General features: G+C 42.6%; 3 protein-coding genes across 21 annotated transcripts in view; 1 reads left to right on the top strand and 2 right to left on the bottom strand.

Annotated features, from left to right (window-relative positions):
• CLHC1 (clathrin heavy chain linker domain containing 1) overlaps nt 1–11,297 on the bottom strand; it is a 47,244-nt gene extending 35,947 nt beyond the window's left edge. For 2 of the 6 annotated variants that reach the window (XM_051842879.2, XM_051842880.2), the window contains exons 1-4: nt 11,169–11,297; nt 10,046–10,303; nt 5,318–5,505; nt 429–562 (exon numbers count right to left, since the gene is read on the bottom strand). In XM_051842879.2, the coding sequence (XP_051698839.2) occupies nt 429–562; nt 5,318–5,505; nt 10,046–10,222 (499 nt within the window). In that variant the 5' untranslated portion in view covers nt 10,223–10,303; nt 11,169–11,297. Of the gene's footprint in view, nt 1–428; nt 563–5,317; nt 5,506–10,045; nt 10,354–11,168 lie in introns of those variants that run through there. The other 4 variants (XM_070069103.1, XM_070069102.1, XM_070069101.1 and 1 more) reach the window with 4 other exon arrangements.
• A 92-nt stretch (nt 11,298–11,389) lies between these two features.
• RPS27A (ribosomal protein S27a) lies at nt 11,390–13,993 on the top strand. 3 transcript variants are annotated; one of them, XM_051842885.2, is made up of 6 exons: nt 11,390–11,639; nt 11,740–11,804; nt 12,260–12,314; nt 12,784–12,869; nt 13,219–13,350; nt 13,809–13,993. In XM_051842885.2, exons 2-6 carry the CDS (start codon nt 11,757–11,759, stop codon nt 13,956–13,958), a joined length of 471 nt encoding a protein of 156 aa, XP_051698845.1. In that variant the 5' UTR covers nt 11,390–11,639; nt 11,740–11,756; the 3' UTR covers nt 13,959–13,993. The 3 variants fall into 3 exon arrangements, with proteins under 3 accessions (XP_051698845.1, XP_002724420.1, XP_069925205.1); XM_002724374.5 differs by having other exon boundaries at nt 11,562–11,639; nt 11,735–11,804; XM_070069104.1 differs by lacking the exon at nt 11,390–11,639 and having other exon boundaries at nt 11,647–11,804.
• Nucleotides 13,994–14,928: 935 nt separating this feature from the next.
• The window catches only part of MTIF2 (mitochondrial translational initiation factor 2), a 44,208-nt gene continuing 36,529 nt past the window's right edge, over nt 14,929–22,607 (bottom strand). For all 12 annotated transcript variants that reach the window (XM_070069096.1, XM_051842871.2, XM_070069099.1 and 9 more), the window contains 5 exons: nt 21,988–22,240; nt 21,139–21,279; nt 19,595–19,759; nt 15,814–15,954; nt 14,929–15,360 (listed from right to left, as the gene is read on the bottom strand). In XM_070069096.1, the coding sequence (XP_069925197.1) occupies nt 15,188–15,360; nt 15,814–15,954; nt 19,595–19,759; nt 21,139–21,279; nt 21,988–22,240 (873 nt within the window). In that variant the 3' untranslated portion in view covers nt 14,929–15,187. The remainder of the gene's footprint in view (nt 15,361–15,813; nt 15,955–19,594; nt 19,760–21,138; nt 21,280–21,987; nt 22,241–22,607) is intronic.

The raw sequence follows: 22,607 nt of genomic DNA, 5'->3' as shown, positions 1-22,607 counted from the left end.
GGTCCTGCACCCCATGGGAGACCAGGAGGAAGCACCTGGCTCCTGCCTTCGGATAGGCACGGTGCGCCGGCTGCAGCACACCGGCCGGGGCGGCCATTGGAGGGTGAACCAATGGCAAAAAGGAAGACCTTTCTCTGTCTCTCTCTCTCTCTCACTGTCCACTCTGCCTGTCAAAAAATAAATAAATAAAATAAAAAGTCACTGCATTATACTTCACGTAGCCCAGTCAGATGGGAATGCTCTCATCTTTCAGAGCTGCTTAAAGATTTCTCTCCTTGTTATATCTACCAATAGCCCTGACCACATCGAGTGCATAGCATACACTTGGAAGATGCACACGCATCAGAACATTTGTATCAGTTTCTGTAATGAGAAAAAACTGGACACAGCTGGGATTTCTCCCACATATTTTAAACAAAGTGCAGTACCTGGAATACGTGTTGATGGATCTTTAGAGAAAGTGCAATATGGTGTTTCTTTTGAATAATACTCTTCCCTAAGCTGTTTAATCTGATCTATTTCCAATTGGATTTTTGAGGAATTGTTTTCAATAATTCTCATCCTGAAAAACAAAAACAGAAAGGTTTTTGTCTCTTTCAACTATTTTAATCTTTAATTCATGACTTAAAACAGGTTAAATTATTATTTCATTTTGACTAATTATCATTTTGAACCATTATAGAGTAGGTAGAAGTTTAAAAAGCAATGATGTAAAAACTTAACTAACCTCACAAATGAACATTTTTTTTCACAGCATTAATAAAATCTCCTACTATGATTCTTAACCCTATTGGAAATCCTTAACTGTTAAATATAATAACCTGACCAAAGTATTGTTTATTCCCCATAGTGGAAAAGTACTTCTGCAACTTAAATTTTGTGTATGTGTACAGTTGCCTGTAGATGTTGTAACAAATTATTATAAATTCGGTATCTTAAAAAAATGAGTTTTTTTTAAAAGTCAAAAAAAAAAGAGGAATTTATTCTTTTACAGTCTGGAGGTCATAAGTCCAAAATCAGTATCACTGGGCCAAAACCAAAGTGCAGTCAGGGCCATGCTCCACAGGACAATCAGTTCTTTGCCTCCTCTAGCCTCTAGGGGCTGCAAGTGTTCTATGGCTGTATCACTCCAATCTTGAACCGTGGTCACAAGCCTTCCCCTCTGCCCCTGTCAAATCTCCCCCTGCCTTCCTCTTATAAGTGCATTTGTCATTATATCTAGTGCCTAACTGGATCATCTCCCTATCTCAAAATCCTAATTTTTTTTTTTTTTTTTTTGACAGGCAGAGTGGATAGTGAGAGAGAGACAGAGAAAAAGGTCTTTCTTTGCCGTTGGTTTACCCTCCAGTGGCCGCCACGGCCCGTGCGCTGCGGCCGGCGCACCGCGCTGATCCGAAGGCAGGAGCTAGGTGCTTCTCCTGGTCGCCCATGGGGTGCAGGGCCCAAGTACTTGGGCCATCCTCCACTGCCCTCCCAGGCCACAGCAGAGAGCTGGCCTGGAAGAGGGGCAACCAGGACAGACTCCGGCGCCCCGACCAGGACTAGAACCCGGTGTGCCGGCGCCACAGGCAGAGGATTAGCCTTTTTGAGCCGCGGCACTGGCCAAAATCCTAAATTTTTAAATTATATACATTTATTTATTTGAGAAGAAAGGTAACAAAGAGAGAAACAAAGAAAGAGGGAGAGAGAAACAGAGATCTCACACCCACTGGTTCACTCCCCAAATGTCAGGAATGGTGAAGCTAGGCTGGCCAAGCTGAAGCAGGAAGCTGGGAACTCAGTCTGGGTCTCCAGTGTGGGTGGCAGGAACACAACTACTTGAGCTGTCACTTGCATTAGCGGGAAGCTGGAAGCAGAAGTAGAGCCAGGACTTGAACCCAGGCACTCTGACAAGGTATGTATATGTCCCAAGCAGTATCTTAATGGCTGTGCCAAACACCTATCCCAAAATACTTAATTTAATCACAGCTGCAATAACCTCTTTTCCAAACAATGTTAACACTTAATTGGTCCCAGGGATTAGGACCTCACATCTTTAGTGTCACTATTCGGTACCTTTGATACTAGACGAAGTACAGCATATAAGATAAAACTGAGTTCATCCCAGCAGTGGGAATGGTTACAGAACAAGAGGCATGGTAGGCATTACTTGAAGTTTACCTCCTACTTATGTTGGCCCAGGAAAGAAAACACAGGCTAAAATAAACTAGGCATTGTTACAGAAATGACACTTTTTAAAGAACAGCAACTAAGACTTTATGTGAGAGGGGGCTGTGGAAAGACATATAAGGACTACTACAGTGGGGCTGTTCAGCAAGGAAGGAAAATCTGGCTCAACTTCAAATAGAGCACCGGCAAGTGGGAATTTACAAGCAAGGATAAGGGTGGGAGTCACCGGACAGAAAATTACCGAGAGGACATATCAGGGGTGAGGAGATGATCTGGCTAAATTTTCCTAACAGGAGTCTTGATAAAGGCAGGCCAGGATGATTAGATATGCCCTGGAGAATGGTCAGGATGAGGAATTTGGTAAGATTTTTGAGGATGATCAAACACCAAGGGTGAGGACCTGTTTAAATGATGGGATCACTGTTAACACAGGACGAATATGGATGAATGTGGAAGTCCAACAGTGAAGTTTACTTGAAAAAGTTCAGGGAAGGCTGAGCAGAGTTCAATCAGGTAGAAAATCTGTCAAGCATAATAAATGTCACGGCGTTTGTAGCGAATTAAAAACCAGTTCGTCAGCAGAAAACTGATGCCTGCTTTCAATTATTACAGAGTTCTTGGTAACTACAGTTGACTCAGAGTAAAAACCTGGAAACTTACAAAAGAGGAATAACGGAATAAAATATCCTTTGCCTTTCTCCCAAATAAATTTGTGTTTATAGAAAAAAGATGTTACAAGTAAACAGACTTTCAAAATAATTTAAACCAGGGACTCAGACACTTGTATATGAATATTCACAGTGACTCACAATGGCCTGAGTTGGAAACCCAAGTGCCCATTAATAGATGAATGGGTAAACAAAAAGTGGTGTATCCATAAAGTGAGATATTGTTTGACCATAAGAAGAAAGGCAGGTCAATACATGTCACCACATGTATAAGAAGCCTGACCGCTGCTCCCTTCTATGCTACTGCTATGCTCTCTCTAGTTTTGAAAACGTCACTATGGTGATTCTAGTTGATTGTTTTTCAGCATTTATCATGCTTGGGATTCCTTGAATCTGTGAATTTGGGATCTTTCACCAGTTCTAGAAAATCCTTAGCCATTGTCTCTTTATAATTCAATGAATGTTAGAATATTCAGAGTTGTGCAACTGACACCACTATTTAATTTTAAAACATTTCATCGGCCGGCGCCGCGGCTCACTGGGCTAGTCCTCCGCCTAGCGGCGCCGGCACACCGGGTTCTAGTCCCGGTCGGGGCACCGGATTCTGTCCCGGTTGCCCCTCTTCCAGGCCGGCTCTCTGCTGTGGCTGGGGAGTGCAGTGGAGGATGGCCCGGGTGCTTGGGCCCTGCACCCCATGGGAGACGGGGAGAAGCACCTGGCTCCTGGCTCCTGCCGTCAGGCCGGCGCACCAGCCGTGGCGGCCATTGGAGGGTGGACCAACGGCAGGGGGAAGACCTTTCTCTCTGTCTCTCTCTCTCACTGTCCACTCTGCCTGTCAAAGAAAAGGAAAAAAAAAATTTTCATCAATTCAAAAATAAGCCTTATATTTATGAGTGGTCTGCTTGATGGAACAAAGACATAAGCCGTAGCTATTCTCGCTCATTGCCCAAAAGATAGATAAACACTGGAATTTATTCCTTGCCCTTAAATCTCAATTGGGTCTCACACCCCATTGCCTTTACACCCCACCCCTACCCCCCAGGTTCCCAAGGCCCTGCACTGCCACCTGAAAGACCAGTTCCAGGAATTCACTTCCGCTGCCCCCTAACCCACTCCCATCCCTAGCCCTCCTAAAATATAAAAAGGCCCGCCCCTGGGGTCAGGGTCTTCTGCCATGTGTTCCGTCAATGTGCACACCAGCAGTTGGTCACCCACCTCTGCGAATTTATTTTCTCTGAATAAATTCGGTCTGGCTGTAGATTCGTACACTGCCTCCTCTCTATTCTGTGCCTCTTTTCCTAACACTGCTGAGCAGAAGGCAATTTTTCATGCAGACCTCAGGGGTAGACCAGTTTACCTCTAGTCCACTCTACCAAGGTGTAGCCCTTTATTCAAAGTAGACCACACCCCTTGAACAGACCCAGGACTTGGTCTCTCTCTCCTATGGCACAGTAAAACCTGAAACTCACAGTACTAGTTTTAACAAATGTTCCTAGAGCCAAAGCAGTTTCAGTGCTTTGCTTATCTTTTGTCTTCTTTTAGATTTTGCCCTGATAATCTCTTACTATCTCAGCAGCTCTCTGATGCTTCTTAGGAAATAATTTATGTAGCATCTTTCACTAAGAGGAGTCTATCCCAACTTCTAGCCAGCCATATCACCACAAATGGATATCAAACTTCACATAAGATTCTAAGATGATTTGAAATGATCTATAGGGGCTGGCCCCTTTAGATCATATAGTTAACAGCAGGTTAACGCCCTGGCCTGAAGCACTGACATCCCATATGGGCGCCGGTTCAAGTTCCAGCTGTTCTGCTTCTGATCTAGCTCTCTGCTATGGCCTGGGAAAGCAGTGGAAGATGGCCCAAGTCTTTGGGCCCCTGCACCCGCGTGGGAGACCTGGAGGAAGCTCCTGGCTTCGGATCGGCACAGTTCCAGCCATTGAGCCCAATTGAGGAGTTAACCATCAGACGAAGACCTCTGCCTCTCCTCTCTCTGTGTAACTGACTTTCAAATAAATAAATAAATCTTAAAAAAAAAATCTATAAAGACAATTTATCTGGCATTTGCCAAATGTAACACTGAAAATGTAACAGTGAGCATTTTATCATCTCCCAATTCATTACTTATCTTTGTGCATCAAACATTAAGTGCTTTAATTCAGATGGTAATCAAGAAATATCAAATCTGCCATGCAAGGTGTTACCAAGAGTGATAACCTGCCTTCCTTCCTGTATGACATCATCACAACTCATCTCCAGGTAAACTAAGAGCTATTAGAAAATTATCAAACGTAATCACCACTTCTTACTTGAAATAAGTAAAAAAAAATGCAATCGTTATTTCAAGTTAGTAACAGAAAAATATGACTTTAAGGTAAAACTAAAGAGAGAAAGAACCACTGATTCATGTTACACTGGCTAGCTGTAACAATCAAGTCACAAGTATCACCTGTCAGGCTGGTTACTAATGTACTTACTTTGCTTCGAGTTGTGTAATTCTTCTCTTGTGATACACGAAAGCTGTGGGCTCTGCTGCCAAAACTTTAAGTTTTCCATGAAGAAAAAATGTAGTCCTTCGGCCTTTCTTTATTGTCTCAACAAAGGCATCATATTCTTTTTTGATTGAAGTAAGAATGGATTTGTATGCAGTGACATATTCTATTACCTGAAATATGATTTTTCTGCCTATGGTATAGATTTTTTTCTAGAACACAATGGATCTAATGCCTTGCAAAGAGCTTACAGATTATTTTTCGAATGAAATGATTAGCAATTAGAAATCTAAAAATTTTACGGCAAGCTCCAACATGACTGGGTACTAAAAAACAACTGGTATTTACTTAGTAGGTGTTTGCTCAGGACCAATATGGTAGATACTGTGAGCTTACATTTGAGAAAAGGACCCCAGGCTTCTTCTAGTTCAACACACACTATATGGGGTCAGTTAAAACTAACATGAGACCAAATTTTCCTGATTCTGTAGCTTTTAAACATATATATATTACTCTCTCCAAATGTCATCTTTTTTCATTTAGACCTTAAAATCCATCTCCCTGTCTTTCTAACCTATCAGCTCCTACTGGTCAGTCAATACTCTCAATTCCTAATTGTGTTTCTATTCTCAAGATATCAAGTGCAAGTGTCAAAAACTCCACATCAATGTATTTTCATGGCTTCTAATGCTGTTTAAGCACAGAATGTTCCTGAAATTAACCTAAGAAAGCACAACAAAAGAAATGAGGTGCCCATAGAGAAGAAAAGATCAAGTAGGATCTGAGGTAAGAAAAGCCTGACTCTCCATTGTATACTCTGATTTACTAGTTTGTATATTTTCTCTCTCTGTCTTGTGTATGAGTCATCCTTCCAGAAATAATAAATGAGAAAAAAATTGTTTCAATGAGTTAGAGAACAACAGAAAAGTTACAACTTTTTGTTCCCAAATTCTGCTCATGATGATTTCAGAAGGGACTGATGTACAAAGGGAACAGATGTGATCTTGCTGATCTTCTCTGCTAGCTGCAATTATGCTTTCTGCCCTTGACACACCCCTAGGCTAGTTTCCCTCACTTGCTCTTTAGCTTAAAAAAAAAAAAAAAAAAAGCTAGAAAAAGTTATCCAGGTAGATGTACTGTCTAACAAGAAATGACACAGAGATTTTTAGTTGCTGGCAAGTGCCAGGAGAGGACATTTCAGTGGGGATATTGGTTGCCTTTGACTTATCCACACTCCCCAGGAACCCAAAGCAGGAATCTGTAATAAAACGGAGGTCATCAACAGCTGGTCCTCCTGAGTAGGCACCTGCTGCTCCTGGACATGCTCTATTTCACAGACCCCTGTGAGCTGCTCCAACAACCCAAGACAAGTCAGACGCAGTAAGGGGCTGATAACAGACTTGCAGTGATGTGACCAGCTCCCAGTTCTGGTTGTCAGAAGAAACAGAGTTCAGAACATTCATAGGAACCTTTAAGAATGCAAAGAAAATGCAGCAAAGCAGAGGATGCACTCTGGCACACTATATGTAGCATATAGTTGGCAACTTTGACCCGCAAAATATTCTAAAATTTAGCAAATTTTGTCCAAAAAACCATATATTCAGCTTCCCTTGAGAAATCTGAAAAATATACCAACACAGAATCCCCATTTCTTCCGCCTGCGGTGCCGGCACACCCGGTTCTAGTCCCGGTTGGGGCGCCGGATTCTGTCCCGGTTGCCCCTCTTCCAGGCCAGCTCTCTGCTGTGGCCCGGGAGCGCAGTGGAGGATGGCCCAAGTACTTGGGCCCTGCACCCCATGGGAGACCAGGAGAAGCACCTGGCTCCTGGCTCCTGCCTCCGGATCAGCGTGGTGCACTGGCTGCAGCGCGCTGGCCGCGGCGGCCATTGGAGGGTGAACCAACGGCAAAGGAAGACCTTTCTCTCTCATCTCTCTCACTGTCCACTCTGTCAAAAAAAAAAAAAAAAAAAAAAAAAGAATCCCCATTCCTTAATGAGAATACTAGCTGGAGCTTTACTTTGCCTTGGTTCAGTTTACCACAGACTCCTCCGTTCCTCATTCTCTTATTTAACTCTTTTCTAGTATCTTCCTAGCCTCTGTAGGCATTGGAACATGCGACTCCTGAAACAACGTTTCTATCAAACTGAAGAAAACCCCAACTTCACCTATCTGATACCAGAGCCCGAGGAAGAAGAGGAATGTCATCCATTCCATCTGAATGTCTTGGACATTGTACAAAATACTACTAGGAATACAAACGGCCAGCCACTTTCCAAAGTCCCGATGCCTCTGCACGACACCCATTTCTGTAGAGCCTCACTCTTCTGAGCTTTGGTCTTCTTTGATTAATAGGTCCTTGGCTTGCTCTACACTCCATCCCCAAATCTTAGTATATGAGTCCCAGACCCTTGATTCAGACACCACTCTCTAGGCTACACCATTTTAAACATTATTTGGCATTTGTTCTCCAGTTCCAAGTATTAAGAGATGCAAGCTGACACTTTTATCTTCTTCCCAACTAGAATCTTCCAAGATGGAAAGGAAATCTGAGAAACCCGTCATTAATAGCTCGTTTATAATCTGATATGCTGGAATGACAGGAAAATGAAAAGGGTCAATTGTAAGAAGCTAGAAGCTTCTCAGGGGCAGCACTGTGGTGCAGTGGGTTAACCTGCCACCTGCAGTGCCAGCATCCTGGACACCAGCTCAAGTCCCAGCTGCTCCATTACCGATACTGCTCCCTGCTGATGGCCTGGGAAAGCACTGGAAGATGGCCCAAATCCTTGGGTTCCTGAACCCACATGGGAGACCAGAAGAAGCTCCTGGCTCCTGACTTCAGCCTGGCCCAGTCTTGGCTGTTACAGCCATTTTGGGAGTGAACCAGCAGATGGAAAATCTCTCTCTCTCTGCCCCTTTCTCGTTCTAACTCTGTTTTTCAACTAAATAAATATTCGAAGAATAAAAAAGTAAATATAGACTCTTCCCTGTCCTTAAAGATAGGATTCTTTACAATGTACACTTTTACAACATACACTTAGCCTAGATGGATAGTGTGGAGGGTGGAGAGAAAAGGAACACAGACTATAGATGAGATAGTTTTCATTTAACTCCGTGTGTTTTCCCTAAGAATTAAATTTACCAACATCACCAAAACAACTTCACCATAACTATACTAATGTAAAGCAGACAGCTGTTCATGTAAGAAAAATTCCGACAAGAGTTAGCCTTTGGAGATGCCAAGATAAGCATGGCACGGTTAGGACCTTCTTTTACTGATTTCACACAGCTAAGAGTCTTGGTGTGACTCAAGAATTATGGCCGGCACTGCGGCTCACTAGGCTAATCCTCCGCCTTGCGGTGCCGGCACACCGGGTTCTAGTATCGATTGGGGCGCCGGATTCTTTCCCGGTTGCCCCTCTTCCAGGCCAGCTCTCTGCTGTGGCCTGGGAGTGCAGTGGAGGATGGCCCAAGTGCTTGGGCCCTGAACCCCATGGGAGACCAGGATAAGCACCTGGCTCCTGCCTTCGGATCAGCGTGGTGCGCCGGCCGTGGCGGCCATTGGAGGGTGAACCAACGGCAAAGGAAGACCTTTCTCTCAGTCTCTCTCTCTCACTGTCCACTCTGCCTGTCAAAAAAACAAATAAAAAAAAGAATTATGAAATCTATTCAAGACACTACCTTTATGTAAACATACCTAATGCAATATGATTTGTCATAACAACATGCAAAATGAAGTTAACTGTGCAATGTATTGATTGTAAGATAAATTTTCTGGATAACTTAAAAGGAAGGAAAACTTTGGTCTCTCTATTTTATATTCTTACTGATCTGTACCAATTTTCTTCATTCTACTGGTAGGCACTTATCACTACTTTGTGCTCACTTTTCCTGAGAGTGAAGTACTGAGATTTTTAGAGAAGAAAGGAGATTCATTGCATCTAATGTTTACAAATTAAGTAAAAGACTGAGTTCCTGTTTTGCCTGTGGCTGTTTTACTCAGAGACCAGTAGTTTATTGAAATCTTAAGGTAAGTGCTTCCTCTAGGCAAGGAGGAAAGTTGTTGATTTCACTATGTTTTAACTGTCAGAGCATCTTCCAAGGGAGGGTGAAAAAAAGACAGTTCAAACAATTAGGTCAATGAGCAAACTGAAATTGTTTATAGGGGAAGAAAAGACATTTCTAAACCATAAGGAGCAGAATAAAATGTTATAAAAAAGACATAACATTTCCTAATTTGAGCGCCATATTTCTCATGGTAAGTCCAGTCAAACCTCTAGTTTACCATGTCTATCTTGATCTCTAAGTAGAAGAGGTCTCAGTTTAATATGTTAGATTAAATTTAAACCAATACTTTAATGATACCACAAATTTAAAATAAGGAACACATTGGGTGATTACTTAAGGCCCAGTTGCTAATGAAATAGATATTTTCAGAAGTTAGGGTTAAAATGACTATCACAGTCAGGTTGTTGACCAAAAAGTTATTGCCTGCTCTTAAACTAACTGAAACAATGATTAACAGTTGGGTAATACCCATATAAACCCACAATTGCATTTTCCCCATCACCCCTTCCTGAAAAATTGGATGAACTCAAGACTGAGAGTGGAGTCCGGTCAGACACGCAGGGGTGCAAGCCAGGCAGGAGTGCTGGTTGCCAAGACAGTTAATTTCCACCCTCAGGAACACTTCCTCGTCTTAAAAGGATTATGATACCTTATCAAAAACATTGCGGTATATGATGTAATACTCATCAGCAGGTCCTTCCTCATTACAGCCCACTCTTTCCGTTTCTGTAATTATGTATCTTTGCATATTTTCCAAAAATTCCTTGTCACTGCTACTAATGATAGGAGGGAGAACTGCATGTTTATTTATTTCTTGGACTGACATAAGTCACAATCCGCACACTTGTTCACCAGAGAAACTTTAAGTCGTGACCTGCTTTTGCAATAAAGTAAAACTGTGATAAGCCTGAAAGGGGGGAAAAAAGAACATAAATTAGTACAAAGCTTTAACAAAATTAAATCAGATATTGATCCAAACAACGTGTGTTTGAGGAAGAAAGGAGCTCTTCTCTTACTAACCAAGTACAGCTCCTCGCATAGAAGACACTAAGCACACTAGCAAAGTCTCTGGTTTGCGCAGTGGAGAAAAGGCCGGGAGGACCCAGCGGCTCCCACTTGGCCTGCCTGGCCCCTAGAGCACCCCATTCGGGCTCAGAACCTATTCGGGCATCCTCTCAGGGCCTTCACCAATTCACTCAACGTCCAAACTTAGAAATTCTGTAACCAAATAACCACTCTGCAGGCTTCTTTGCAGTGTCTTCGTGTTAACAGCTGAAAACCGCAGGGGCCGGCGTTGAAGCGCAGGAGGGGTAGGCCACTGCCTGCGACTGGTGCATCCCATTTGCGCTCCGGTTCCAGTCCCGGCTGCTCCACTTCCATCCAGCTCCCTACTAATGGGCTTGGGGAAGCAGCGGAGGAGGGAGGGCCCAAGAAAAAAACACCTTTTGAAAACTACAGAGATTCTCAGCAGATTAAACCGTTTCAGAGTGGTGCAAAAGCCAGAATCTTCCTGAGGCTAAGAAACGTAAGGGCTGACGGCAGAGATTTTTAGGACTTCCTATTTTCCCGTTTGCCTGGACTCGGCCCCAAGGATTTCCTCCCCTGGAAGCCCAGGGATCGGCTGGCAGACAGCTGCCTCTGTGAGTGGGTGAAGGACGCTTTCCCGCCCGGCGTTCCTGTCCTGCCCCTTAAGGTTTCCCTCCTAGTCATTTCCGGCTCGTTCCCACCCCGCCCTAACCATTACTCTGCCTCATGCCTTCTCGCGTCCTCACCTGAAGCCCTTTCTCCAAACACCATATCCAGTACTTGCACATAGTAACTAAGGAACCCAGGGTGTGGAACTGCATCTTGGGACAAGCAGTCCTAGCTAGAGGAGAGCATCAGAAAACTACAATTCCCAGAATGCACCTCCGTTTCCTTCTGCCTCTCCAGTGGGGCCTCTCCCCCGAGCCCGCCTCCTGTTAAAGACCCTCCCAGCCACGTTGACTGTATGGGAAAAGCCTTTTAAAACCATTTTAAAATTTTAAATACACCGTCTTGAGAGCATTCTGAAGGTGACTGTCAGAAATAAGCGCAGGCTAGGAAGACGTGAGAGTCACGATGCAATACGGCAAATGGCTAGGCACCCGCTGTATCAGGGCTCAGGCATCTGGTGTGGCCGCCTAAGAGGCGGGGCCTTCGGCGGGGGTGCCGGGAAACCCCGTGGGCCGGCGGCGCTCTTCCTTTTCGATCCGCCATCTGCGGTGAGTGTGTGCTCTGGTGCCGCTCTCAGGCCAGGGGCCTGGGCGCTGTCGTGCTCCTGTGTCCCAGGTCTAATCGGGTTCTTCTTTTCCTTCAGCGCAGGTGGGCCCGCCACCAGGATGCAGATCTTCGTGAAAACCCTTACGGGGAAGACCATCACGCTCGAGGTACGATCGGGTGGTGCGAGAGAAAGCCCGGGCCTGAATGAGGACTTGGGGTGGTATTGCGGGACGGGCGCTGTGTTCCAGCTTTTCGAGAATGCCTGGGAATTGCGGTTCTGAAGCCGTGCTCCGAATGCGGGTGGTTTTGCCGAGCAAGGGCCCGGGGCCTGACTTTCGTTAGTGTCGGGACTTGCCCTCGGTGGTCCCGGCCGGCCAGCCGCAGCAGAGGCCCGGCGGTGGCAATGAGGCGCTCCTCGCTGGCCGGCGTGAGCACGTGGGGCCGGGGGCCGCCGCCCGGTCTCGGCTGGGGCAAGGAGCCGGCTCTGCTTCCCGGTCGTAGTTTGGAAAGGTTGCCCACCCAGCCTGGCTCAGTGCTAACAGTCAAATGGAACTAAATGCGTTTTTATTCCAGTGGTTTTTTTCTTTGTGTAACCAACATGCTTGCATTTCACAACTTTTAGGTTGAACCCTCGGATACAATAGAAAATGTAAAAGCCAAAATCCAGGATAAGGAAGGCAAGTAGTATTTGATAGCTCAGGAAAACTAACCTGGGTGTAGGAGCCAGACACACTGATGGCTCCTGGTGGGGTGGGATGAGATCAGGTAACCCGGCTAAAAAACTTTTTAAGTAACAGTGCCCTCGGTTTATTGTGAAATGACATAGTAGACACAAGCTTGTGAGCACGGAGCCGAGCTGCATGACTGGAATCTTTGCAGTGATTCCACATGAGTGAATTTTGTCAAGTTACTTAGTTCTCTAGACCTGTTACCTGTGCTGTGTGTAAAAGGAAATTTACAAAATTAACAAATAATGTGATGGAAATATGTAAACACTTAAAATTGTGCCTGACCTGCAATAGTGGTTGGGGTCAGCTGTTGGTACCATTTATTTAGTTCAGGATTACTTGTAAACCTGGGCAAATGACACTGTTCTACCATCTTGGTTTTTTTGTGTTTTTTGTTTTGTTTTGTGAACTTCATTAGGAATTCCTCCTGATCAGCAAAGACTGATTTTTGCTGGCAAGCAACTGGAAGATGGACGGACTTTATCTGACTACAACATTCAAAAGGTAACGTTTGGGGAAAGGAGTAGCCCATTTAAAAACAAACAAACAAAAAAAAAACAAACAAAAAACAAAAAAACCCTGTTTTGGAAATTTGCTATGTAAAGGTGGGGAAAACAGATCAGATTCTGAGGTGTCACAGGAGCACTGGTGTAGTTTCTTGTAGTCGGTTTGACACCCCATGGTATGATTTAATACTTTTAATTTCTGAAAACTAACCAAGAACCACATACTCGGGAGTGGGGGATCCCTCTCAGGTGGTATTGTGTGCTGTCTGCACTTAACTAGAAGGTGTGTGACGCTGGTTGTCCATTCTCATTGCACTATGGAAGCTGTTTGGTTCTGTTACACACAGGAGTCTACTCTTCACCTTGTGTTGAGACTTCGTGGGGGTGCCAAGAAAAGGAAGAAGAAGTCTTACACCACTCCCAAGAAGAATAAGCATAAGAGAAAGAAGGTTAAGCTGGCTGTCCTGAAGTACTATAAGGTGAGCCACTTGAAAGTGATGGGGAGACTTTCAGTGAAGTCAGGGTTTGTTGGAAACAATTTTCTTTGTAATATATCGGTATTTTCTTATGGAGTGAGCAGATTTGAATATCCAGTATAACCACTTTTGCTTGAGTGGAGTATTCCAAAAATGACAGTTTAAAAATAGTTTTCTCTCCCCCTTTGGTATTTGAATGAGCTTCTGTAATGCAGCTCAGCTCTAGCTGCCTGCTCCAAATGAAGGTTCTGAGTCTGTTGTATGTCAGTTCTGGACTTAGCGTAAGCGCTTGTGCACAGCTGGACACTGACTTCAATGGAAGAGGTCCCGAGACTTCTGGATGTGGGTTTATAAGCACTAAGCTGCCTGCATTGTGTATTAGAAGAGGCTCAGTGTTCTCAGTCACGTAGACTTTAGGATGTGCTGGGGAAGTTCTCTTAACAGCAGGTTTGTGCTTTCAGGTGGATGAGAACGGCAAGATCAGTCGGCTGCGTCGCGAGTGCCCTTCAGATGAATGTGGTGCTGGCGTGTTCATGGCCAGCCACTTCGACAGACATTACTGTGGCAAATGCTGTCTGACTTACTGCTTCAACAAACCAGAAGACAAGTAACTGTATATGAGGAGTTAATAAAAGATGTTAACATACTTGCCTGTGAATTTTACTGCAGTGCTTTAGCTACTGGTTTTTGAACTTTGAAATGATGGTCCCAGTGTTTGGCAGTGCCTCTGTGGTGCTTAAGTGTGAAGATCGAAAGATCTTGGTGTTTTCATAGTAAACTTAAACTACTAAATTTTGGCAGGGAGACATTGAGTTGTGCTAAATATTTGCTTTCTGGTATTTCTGCCAGTTTCTTGAGGTGACATCCCCACAGTAGACACTTTGGGTCAGATATCTGGGGGGCTGCCAGCATCCCTGGCCTCTGCTCACTTGATGCCAGCAGTCCCATTCTTCCTTGCTCCCTAGTTGAGACTCTACCTTCCCAGAGTCTACAACATGCATCTGACACACAAGAAATCTGAAGTATCTTGAGGGGGAGGGGGTTCCAGTGGGAGGTTTGCTGTCTGTAGTACAAGGGAACACATCTGTCTACTCAGTGCTGCACCTGAACTTGGGAATTTTAAACTTTAATGCTCCACTGGATGAATCCAAACAAAGGAAGAATTATTAGTACTAAGAAGTAAGTTTCAAGCTCATTTGATTGATCCCTGCCAACCAACTCTTGTTACTATTTATTTATTTGAAAGGCAGAGTTGGGGTGAGATCTGCTGGTTCACTCCACAGATGGCTGCAATAGCAAGGAGCTCCATCCTGGTCTCCCATGTGGGTGGCAGGGGTCTAAGCACGTCTTCCCAGGCCATTAGCAGGTAGCAGGGAGAAGGATCAGAAGTGGAGCAGCCAGGAACTGAATGGGCACTCACGTGGGACACCAGTGTCACAGGTGGCTTTCCCAACTATACCACAATACCAGCCCCAGATGCCTGCCATTCAACCACAGCATACACTTAGATTTAGTGATACACTAACAGTTGCCATATTGCTAATCTTTGTAAGGTACTGGACAGTAAAGCAAGACACTGGGTCTTTTTTAAAATTTTCATTTTAATCAAAAGACAGACATATCCTCCATTTACAGGCTCACCCAAATACCCACAAATGCTTTGGGCCAGGACCAAAGCCAGGAGCTTGGAGCTCAACCTGGGCCTGCCTTGGGAGTAGCAGAGACCAAAGTACTTGCACCATCCCCTGCCTCAACAGGGTGCATCTTAGCAGGAACCTTAAGTGAGAAGCCCAGACTCAGGACCAGGCACTCCGTTCCAAATGCCCAACCCATTTTTAATTTAAAATCCTGGATCCCAAGAAGTCTTAGCTAAAACTTCCCTTTCTTCGTAACAAACAATTTCATCACCCACTTTAAATTCTACCTTTTCTTCATCTAAACTGAGGCCACAATCCATTCCAGTTTTGATAATCGAAACGTCATCTTTATGGTGTTTCAGTGAAGTTAGTGAGCCTTAAAAAAACAAAAAAAGTATACTCAACACATGACAAGTAAATACCACATGCTACATAGCTTAGTATTAAGAGGAAAATTGTTAAAATTTTTAGAAGTTAACAGTCCTGTCATGGCAAATGGAACTAAACACTGGGAAGCAAAGCTTATTATCAATAAGATTTGATTTGGAGAAAACGATCTTAAGTGTACCGGTTTTAAGGCACATGGAGACTTGCAGATGATGGGATTGTATTTAGGACTGGAGTGGGAAAAAAGATACACTGCAGGTAGAAGGTTAAGTTATAAATGACAGGAATAAAAGTTCAGGAAGTCGGAAGACAGGCAATCCTGGAGGAGTCAACAGCAAAAAAGAGATGGCCTTCACGGATGATGGGAGTAGGAGATTTCAGATGCTACACAGCAGATTTTGGAGACAATATGATATTATAGAAACAGATTTGATGTACTTACCCCTCCAAATAATATGTCCATTACGGATTAATTTAAATTTTTTTTGTTTTTCTAAATGTCCCTTTAGGACTCGGCATCCAGCCACAGGCACTTTTTTCTTCCCTTCTGTTACAGAGAAGGTAGCAAGGATTGAAGCTTCACCTTTGGGAAGAGAACAAATTACAGTAAACAGGATTCCGAGAAATAGGACTTTTGACAGAGTACAAGAATTAAATGTGAGAAAAATACAAACTCAAGTCCTGGTTTCTCCAAACTTTATTTTCCGGATCAATAATAGGAATAAAAACAAATGAAAATCCTTGGGTGTTCCCCTGGCCTGTGAAAGCTTAGTTTTCAGCTTTCCTGCAGTATGTCTTCATCGCACATTATCTGACAATCTCACCACCAGTAATTTATATCAAGATTACTAATTTTGTGACCCACTTTTGCCACAGACTGAAAATTAAGACAAATTCCAATAACACACACTATAATATGTACGATTTTCTAGGAAGCTGACTGTGTAACAGCATTTATTAGTGTTTTTGACTGGTATGCTTGCTCACTCTGTCTTTAGCATGTCAGAAAGGCCCAACATAAATCTGTATGTGGATCAAAAATCCAAAACCAAATCTTATGAGGAAACATCAGACAAATTCAAACTAAGGTATACTATACAAAGTTGCTGGCCTACATACTTAAAAAATGCAAAGGTTAAAAAGTACATGCTCAAGCTGACTTGCCCCAAACGGTAGAGTTAGAAACATACCAGGGGATTCCAAATCAATCATCAAGGTGGCATGTACCAATGCCATCTCACTAGTCCAAGTGCTCAATTTCTGTTCACAATTGATCATAATGATAGGACTAAGAACCAAAGGGATCACACAAACAAGACTAGTGTCTGCTAATACTAACCGATAGAATAAAAAAAGGAGAGTGATCCAACATGGGAAGCGAGATACACAGCAGACTCATAGAATGGCGGATGTCCTAAACAGCACTCTGGCCTCAGAATCAGCCCTTAAGGCATGCGGATCCGGCTGAAAAGCCCATGAGAGTATTTCAGGCATGGAAAGCCAAGACACTCTGGCAAAAAAAAAAAAAAAAAAAAAAAAAAACCAACCAACCAACCTAAATGAAAGATCTCCACAAGTGAGATCCCAGTGGAAAGAACAGGTCATCAAAGAAAGAGGTACCTTTCTCTGAAGGGAGGAGGGAACTTCCACTTTGACTATGACCTTGTCTAAATATGATCAGAGTTGGTGAACTCAAAAGGCTTCCATAGCCTTGGCAGCTCATGACAAGAGCCTAGGGTGATTACTGATGCCATAAACAAGAGTGTCAATTTGTTAAGTCAACAACAGGAGTCACTGTGCACTTACTCCTCATGTAGGATCTTTGTCCTTAATGTGCTGTACACTGTGATTTAATGCTATAACTAGGACTCAAACAGTATTTTTCACTCTGTGTTTCTATGTGGGTGCAAACTGTTGAAACCTTTACTTAATATATGCTAAACTGATCTTCTGTATATAAAGAGAATTGAAAATGAATCTTGATGTGAATGGAAGGGAAGAGGGAGAGGGGAGGGTTGCAGGTGGGAGGGAAGTTATGGGGGGGGGAAGCCATTGTAATCCATAAGCTGTACTTTGGAAATTTATATTCATTAAATAAAAGTTAAAAAAATTACATAGATTGAGGGATGGTTCAGATTAAATGAGCCTATAGAAATAATAACCACTAGGAGCAGGCATTGTGGTACAGCAAGTAAAGCCAACACCTACAACAGCCGCCTCCCACATGGGAGCTGGTTTGTGTCTTGCTGCTCCACTTCTGTTCCAGCTTCCTGCTAATGGCCTGGGAAAAGCAGAAAATGTCTCAAGTGCTTGGGCCCCTCACATTCAGGTGGGAGACCTGGATAAAGCTCCTGGCTCCTGGCTCCAAAAAACCCAGTCCTGGCTGTTTCAGCCATCTGGAGAGTGAATCAGCAGATAGAAGATCTCTCTGCCCTCTCCACACTACTCCTTCTCTCTATAATTCTGACTTTTTTTTTTTTTTTTTGACAAGTATAGTTATAGACAGTGAGATAGAGAGACAGAGAGAAAGGTCTTCCTTCCGTTGGTTCACCCCCCCAAAATGGCCACTACGGCCGGTGCACAGCACCAATCCAAAGCCAGGAGCCAGGTGCTTCCTCCTGGTCTCCCATTCAGGTGCAGGGCCCAAGCACTTGGGCCATCCTCCACTGCCTTCCCGGGCCACAGCAGAGAGCTGGACTGGAAGAGGAGCAACTGGGACTCAAACCCAGCGCCCATATGGGATGCTGGCACCGCAGGCAGAGGATTAACCAAGTGAGCCTTGGCGCCGGCCCTATAATACTGACTTTTAAAATAAGCAAAATAAATATGTAAGAAAAATGTTTTTCAAAAAAACTAACTACAAACCATGATCCTAGCCTGGGGGTGGGAGTGAATACACTACACTGTTGGAACAATGGACAAAACTATTATGTGGATTATTTAATAGTACTGTACAAATGAGTCTGATTACTTTATTCAAGAACATTCTTGTGTGTAGCAAATGTACATATGAGGGCACTTCAAAAAATTCATGGGAAATAGAATTAAAATGTAACTGTATTTTGGTGCAAGAAATTTTTTCGAAACCCATGCAAACAAAGGATCATGGTATTATTGTTGCGTGGTGTTTAGGGCACCGGTTAGGACACTTGTGTCCCACATCAAAGTATCTCAGTTCAGTGCAGGCCTCCAGCTCCTGACTAGCTTTCTGCTACCAGACAGCAGGGATGGCTCAAGTAACTGGGTTCTTGCCACCCATGTGGGAGAAGAACTGGATTAATTTCTGGCTCCGGGTGTCAGCATCAGCCCTGTTCCAGCAACTGTAGCCCACTGAGGAATGAATAAGCAGATAGGAATCCTCTTTCTCTCTGCCTCGCTCTCTGCCTCTCAAATAAACTTAAAAAAAAAAATCATAGAAACTGTGCATTAGGAAAAAATTGAGTTGATTTCAAATTTTTTTGTACCAAAATAAACATCTTTCAATTCCAGTTTTCCATAAACTTTTTAAAGTACCTTCCTATTAGAAGTAAATGAGCACAATCTCAAACTTACCTTCAAACTGTCCAGTAAGAAAACAACTGAGTGCTTACATACAGGGGAGGAGGAATAAAGCAAATAGGGCAAAATATAAACAACTGATGAACTGGGTAAGGGCATATAGGAGTTCCTAATATTTTTCTTAGAATTTTTCTGGAAACTTAAAACTATTATCAAAATTAAAACTTAATAAAACATCTATATGAAGGGAGAAAAAAAGAACAAATTAGGTAATTGATTCAATTCTAATCTGGCCAGAGGATATGCTAGAAAGAATATTTTAAACTATATGAATGTAAAGGATATTTTCTTCTCACAGTCACTTTCTCTGCCAGCTCCAGGGCAGAAGTCAATGGCTCCTTCCGTGACACTGTACACCTTTCTGCCTCCTAGCCTAGTCAGATTGTATTACAATTTGCATGTCACAATTAGTTGTTCATGTCTAAACTTTAGGGCAAAATCTCATTGCACTATCTGCCTTGTGTCCTCAAAGCCCAAGCACAATGTGATGCAGAAGGCAGGCACTGGTAAGACACAGTGGCCATCTTTGCTAGAACACAGGACATACACTGGAATAGTGAACGCCCTTGAAAAGTGAAACACATTTCACTTCAACTTTGCTGTCAAGCTCCATTTATAGCACTTAAGACATGAACGTTTACAAGTAACATTCTGTGCATATTTACCTATTGGGTGCTCTTCCACTGCACAGGGCAATCTACTGCTCAGTTCCTCTTGTAAGTCTTCAACTAAACGGTAAATGATTTTGTGAAGTTTAACTTTGATTCCTTTTTTTGCAGCTGATTGCTGGATAACATTGCTTGCATTCACATTAAAACCATATATAATACCTGGCAAGTAGAAACATAATCAATAAAATAGCACAAATATTATATTTTTTTCTTTTAAAGATTTGTTTATATGAAAGGCAGAGTTACAAAAAGATACAGAGAAGTAGAAAAAGATACAGAGAAGTAGAGAGAGAGAGAGAGAAAGTCTTCCATCCACTGGTTCACTCCCCAAATGGCCAAAACAGCTGGGGCTGGGCCAGGCCAAAGCCAGGAGCCAAGAACTGCTTCTGGTCTCCCACGTGGTACAGGGACCCAAGCACATGGGCCCTCTTCTGCTGCTTTCCCAGGCACATTAGCAGGGAGCTGGATTGGAAGTAGAGCAGCTGGGACTTGAACCAGCTCCCATATGGGATGCTGGCATTGCATATTAACCCAGTCAATACCCCACAGTGCTGGCACTCATTATTATAATTTGTCTTCCAAGCAGGAGCTCGAATCTCAAGTTTTATTTCCTTCCTAACTAGGAATAGCAATTAGGGGAGATGAAAAATTCTGATTTCTTAAAAAAAAAAAAAATTCTGATTTCTTTCTTAGGAAAGCTAGTACATTTATAAATTAATGAAAGAATTTTATAAATTATATTATGTCTTATTTAATAAGGAAAATTTATTATCTATTATTTTAAATCCACTCAGTTCAGAAACACTGAGTGCCCAAAATGTGCAAGGCAGTATGCTGAACAGTTTAACCAAGAGAAAAAACCCAATAGCCTCAAAATGTCTTACCATGAAGAAACGGTTCAATACACTGCCCACATGACACAGCATAGTGCCAGGTCTGTCAGTGCCTCACATAACAGTTTGAACTGATCAGCCTTACTGAAAATACCTTTTCAGTACTAGAGGTGACGTCTGATTCTATTCAAGTCAAGCTACAACAACGTTGGTGTTTTTTTGTGTGTAGGTTCCACTAATAGAGACATCTATTTCTAGTCAACTGAACCTAAAAGGGGGCGTTTTACTTAAAAATTATGATTTATAAAGTTTTCAACTAACAAAAATACATGACAAAGAAAAGTTCTGAATATGCTGATTACAGTGATAGGAGCATTCAAAAGTTTAACAAAAGATCCAGAGAACCAAGAACTAGGAGCAAGGGGCAGAAGGGACTACTGATGCTTAAACAAACACACAAGAAACACTATTGGATTTTAAAGCCTTCCCATAAGGTTGCAGCAGAATCACACCAAGCAGAGCTATGTCTACAACACTGCACATCCTGTTTGACTCAACTGCTATGTAGGACTGGACTACAGAGGGAGGGGCAATGCTGATGGATATAAATGTCAGATGTGACAAGCCAAGCAACAAAAGACAGAGCACAGGGTTTACAATGCGATTCAGAAGCACAGTTTAAAAACCAGAAAGTGGAATACTTACCATCAAATGTTTCAGCAAGGTTAACATCATTCTCACTAATATCACCCACTCCAAAATGTACTAATTCTAGTTCACATTCGTGTGAAGCATCATAGGAAGCCAAAATGTTCAAAATCGCCTCAACGGAACCGTCAACATCACCTAAAAAAAGCAGAAGTTTAAAACTGTTGATGTTAAGATTTAGACATTAACAGACGTGAAAGTAAGAATCCACATCAAGCCATAATAGAAATGATACTTACACGAAATGCACTTTTACTTGGGTTTAGCATTATACTTATTTAACTTAATAAAGTATAATGAACCAAATGTCCACATAGAACACAATAAGCAAGAAATGATCACTCAGAAAATGTCCCCCAAAATACTTACATTATTTTTCCTTAAATTTAAGAGTCCAAAGTAATTGTGAGAAAAAAATACATTTTTTAAAAGATTTATTTTATTCATTTGAAAGACGGAGTTACAGGGAGAGGTAGAAACAGAAAGTGAGGCCTTCTATCTGCTGGTTCACTCTCAAATGGCTGCAACAGCCAGAGCTGAGCCAAGGAAGCCAGGAACCAGGAGCCTCTTCTGGGTCTCCCAAGTGGGTGCAGAGGCCCAAAGAGTTGGGTAATCCTCCACTGCTTTCAAAGGCGCATCAGCAGGGAGCTGGATTCTAAGTAGAGCAGCCGGGACTCGAACCAGTGCCCAAAATGGGATGCTGGCACTACAGGCCAGGGCTTTAATCCACCAAGCCACAGTGCCGACCCCATAGAATAAATAAATATATTTTAAAAATGAGCTGTAAATAAGCTGTAAATAAGTAAGTAAGCTGTAAGTAAGCTGTAAATCTTTTTAAAAAGGTACCTTTAATAACTACAGCAAGTACATTTGAATCTTTTTCTGCTTTCTCTTTCGGCTTTAAGGATTTTTGTTCTTTTCTTTCTAGGTACTTTATATAAGATCTCTCCTTCCAGTGCAAAGTGCCATACTTCTCACGGGCTTTCTGATAAGCTTCTTGGTGTTCCTTTCGCTTTTCTTCTATTATCTTCAGATCATCTTTATTTTTCTCCTGCTCTTGTGCATATTTTCTCCAGTCAACAACTTCACGTGCCCTTGACTTAACAGGGGAAAAGTCAGTATTATTAGATAAAATCAGACACCAGTAACTGTTAGATTAAAGGCTTCTTGTTTTCACCCATTATGAAACTGGCTTAAATATGTGTGAAACCACTACTTTTTTAAGTTTTATGAAACTTATAAAGCCAATTTAATTTGGGAGTTTTATGTGTTACTGAAATTATTTAAAAATGTTATCTCAAATTAAAAAAATAATAATTTTATAGCTACACAGTAAAATGACACTGGGGCAGGGGACAGGCATAGCAGGTAAAGTTGCTGCCTACAATGCCAGAATCCCATATGGGCACAGGGTCAAGTTCCATTTGTTCCACTTTTTTTAAAAAATTTTTATTTATTTTTTTTAT

This window comes from Oryctolagus cuniculus, chromosome 2 (assembly GCF_964237555.1).
Source record: "Oryctolagus cuniculus chromosome 2, mOryCun1.1, whole genome shotgun sequence".
NCBI lineage: Eukaryota > Metazoa > Chordata > Mammalia > Lagomorpha > Leporidae > Oryctolagus > Oryctolagus cuniculus.
Note: the sequence above shows the minus strand (reverse complement) of the source record. Positions and strands in the feature narration are given on the sequence as shown.

Bases quoted from the DNA above. Each gene is read 5' to 3' on its own strand.
- RPS27A (XM_051842885.2), top strand. From the start codon at position 11,757: ATGCAGATCTTCGTGAAAACCCTTACGGGGAAGACCATCACGCTCGAG. The intron at 12,315-12,783 runs GCAAGTAGTATT...GAACTTCATTAG, and splicing joins CAAAATCCAGGATAAGGAAG to GAATTCCTCCTGATCAGCAA. The intron at 13,351-13,808 runs GTGAGCCACTTG...TTGTGCTTTCAG, and splicing joins CTGTCCTGAAGTACTATAAG to GTGGATGAGAACGGCAAGAT.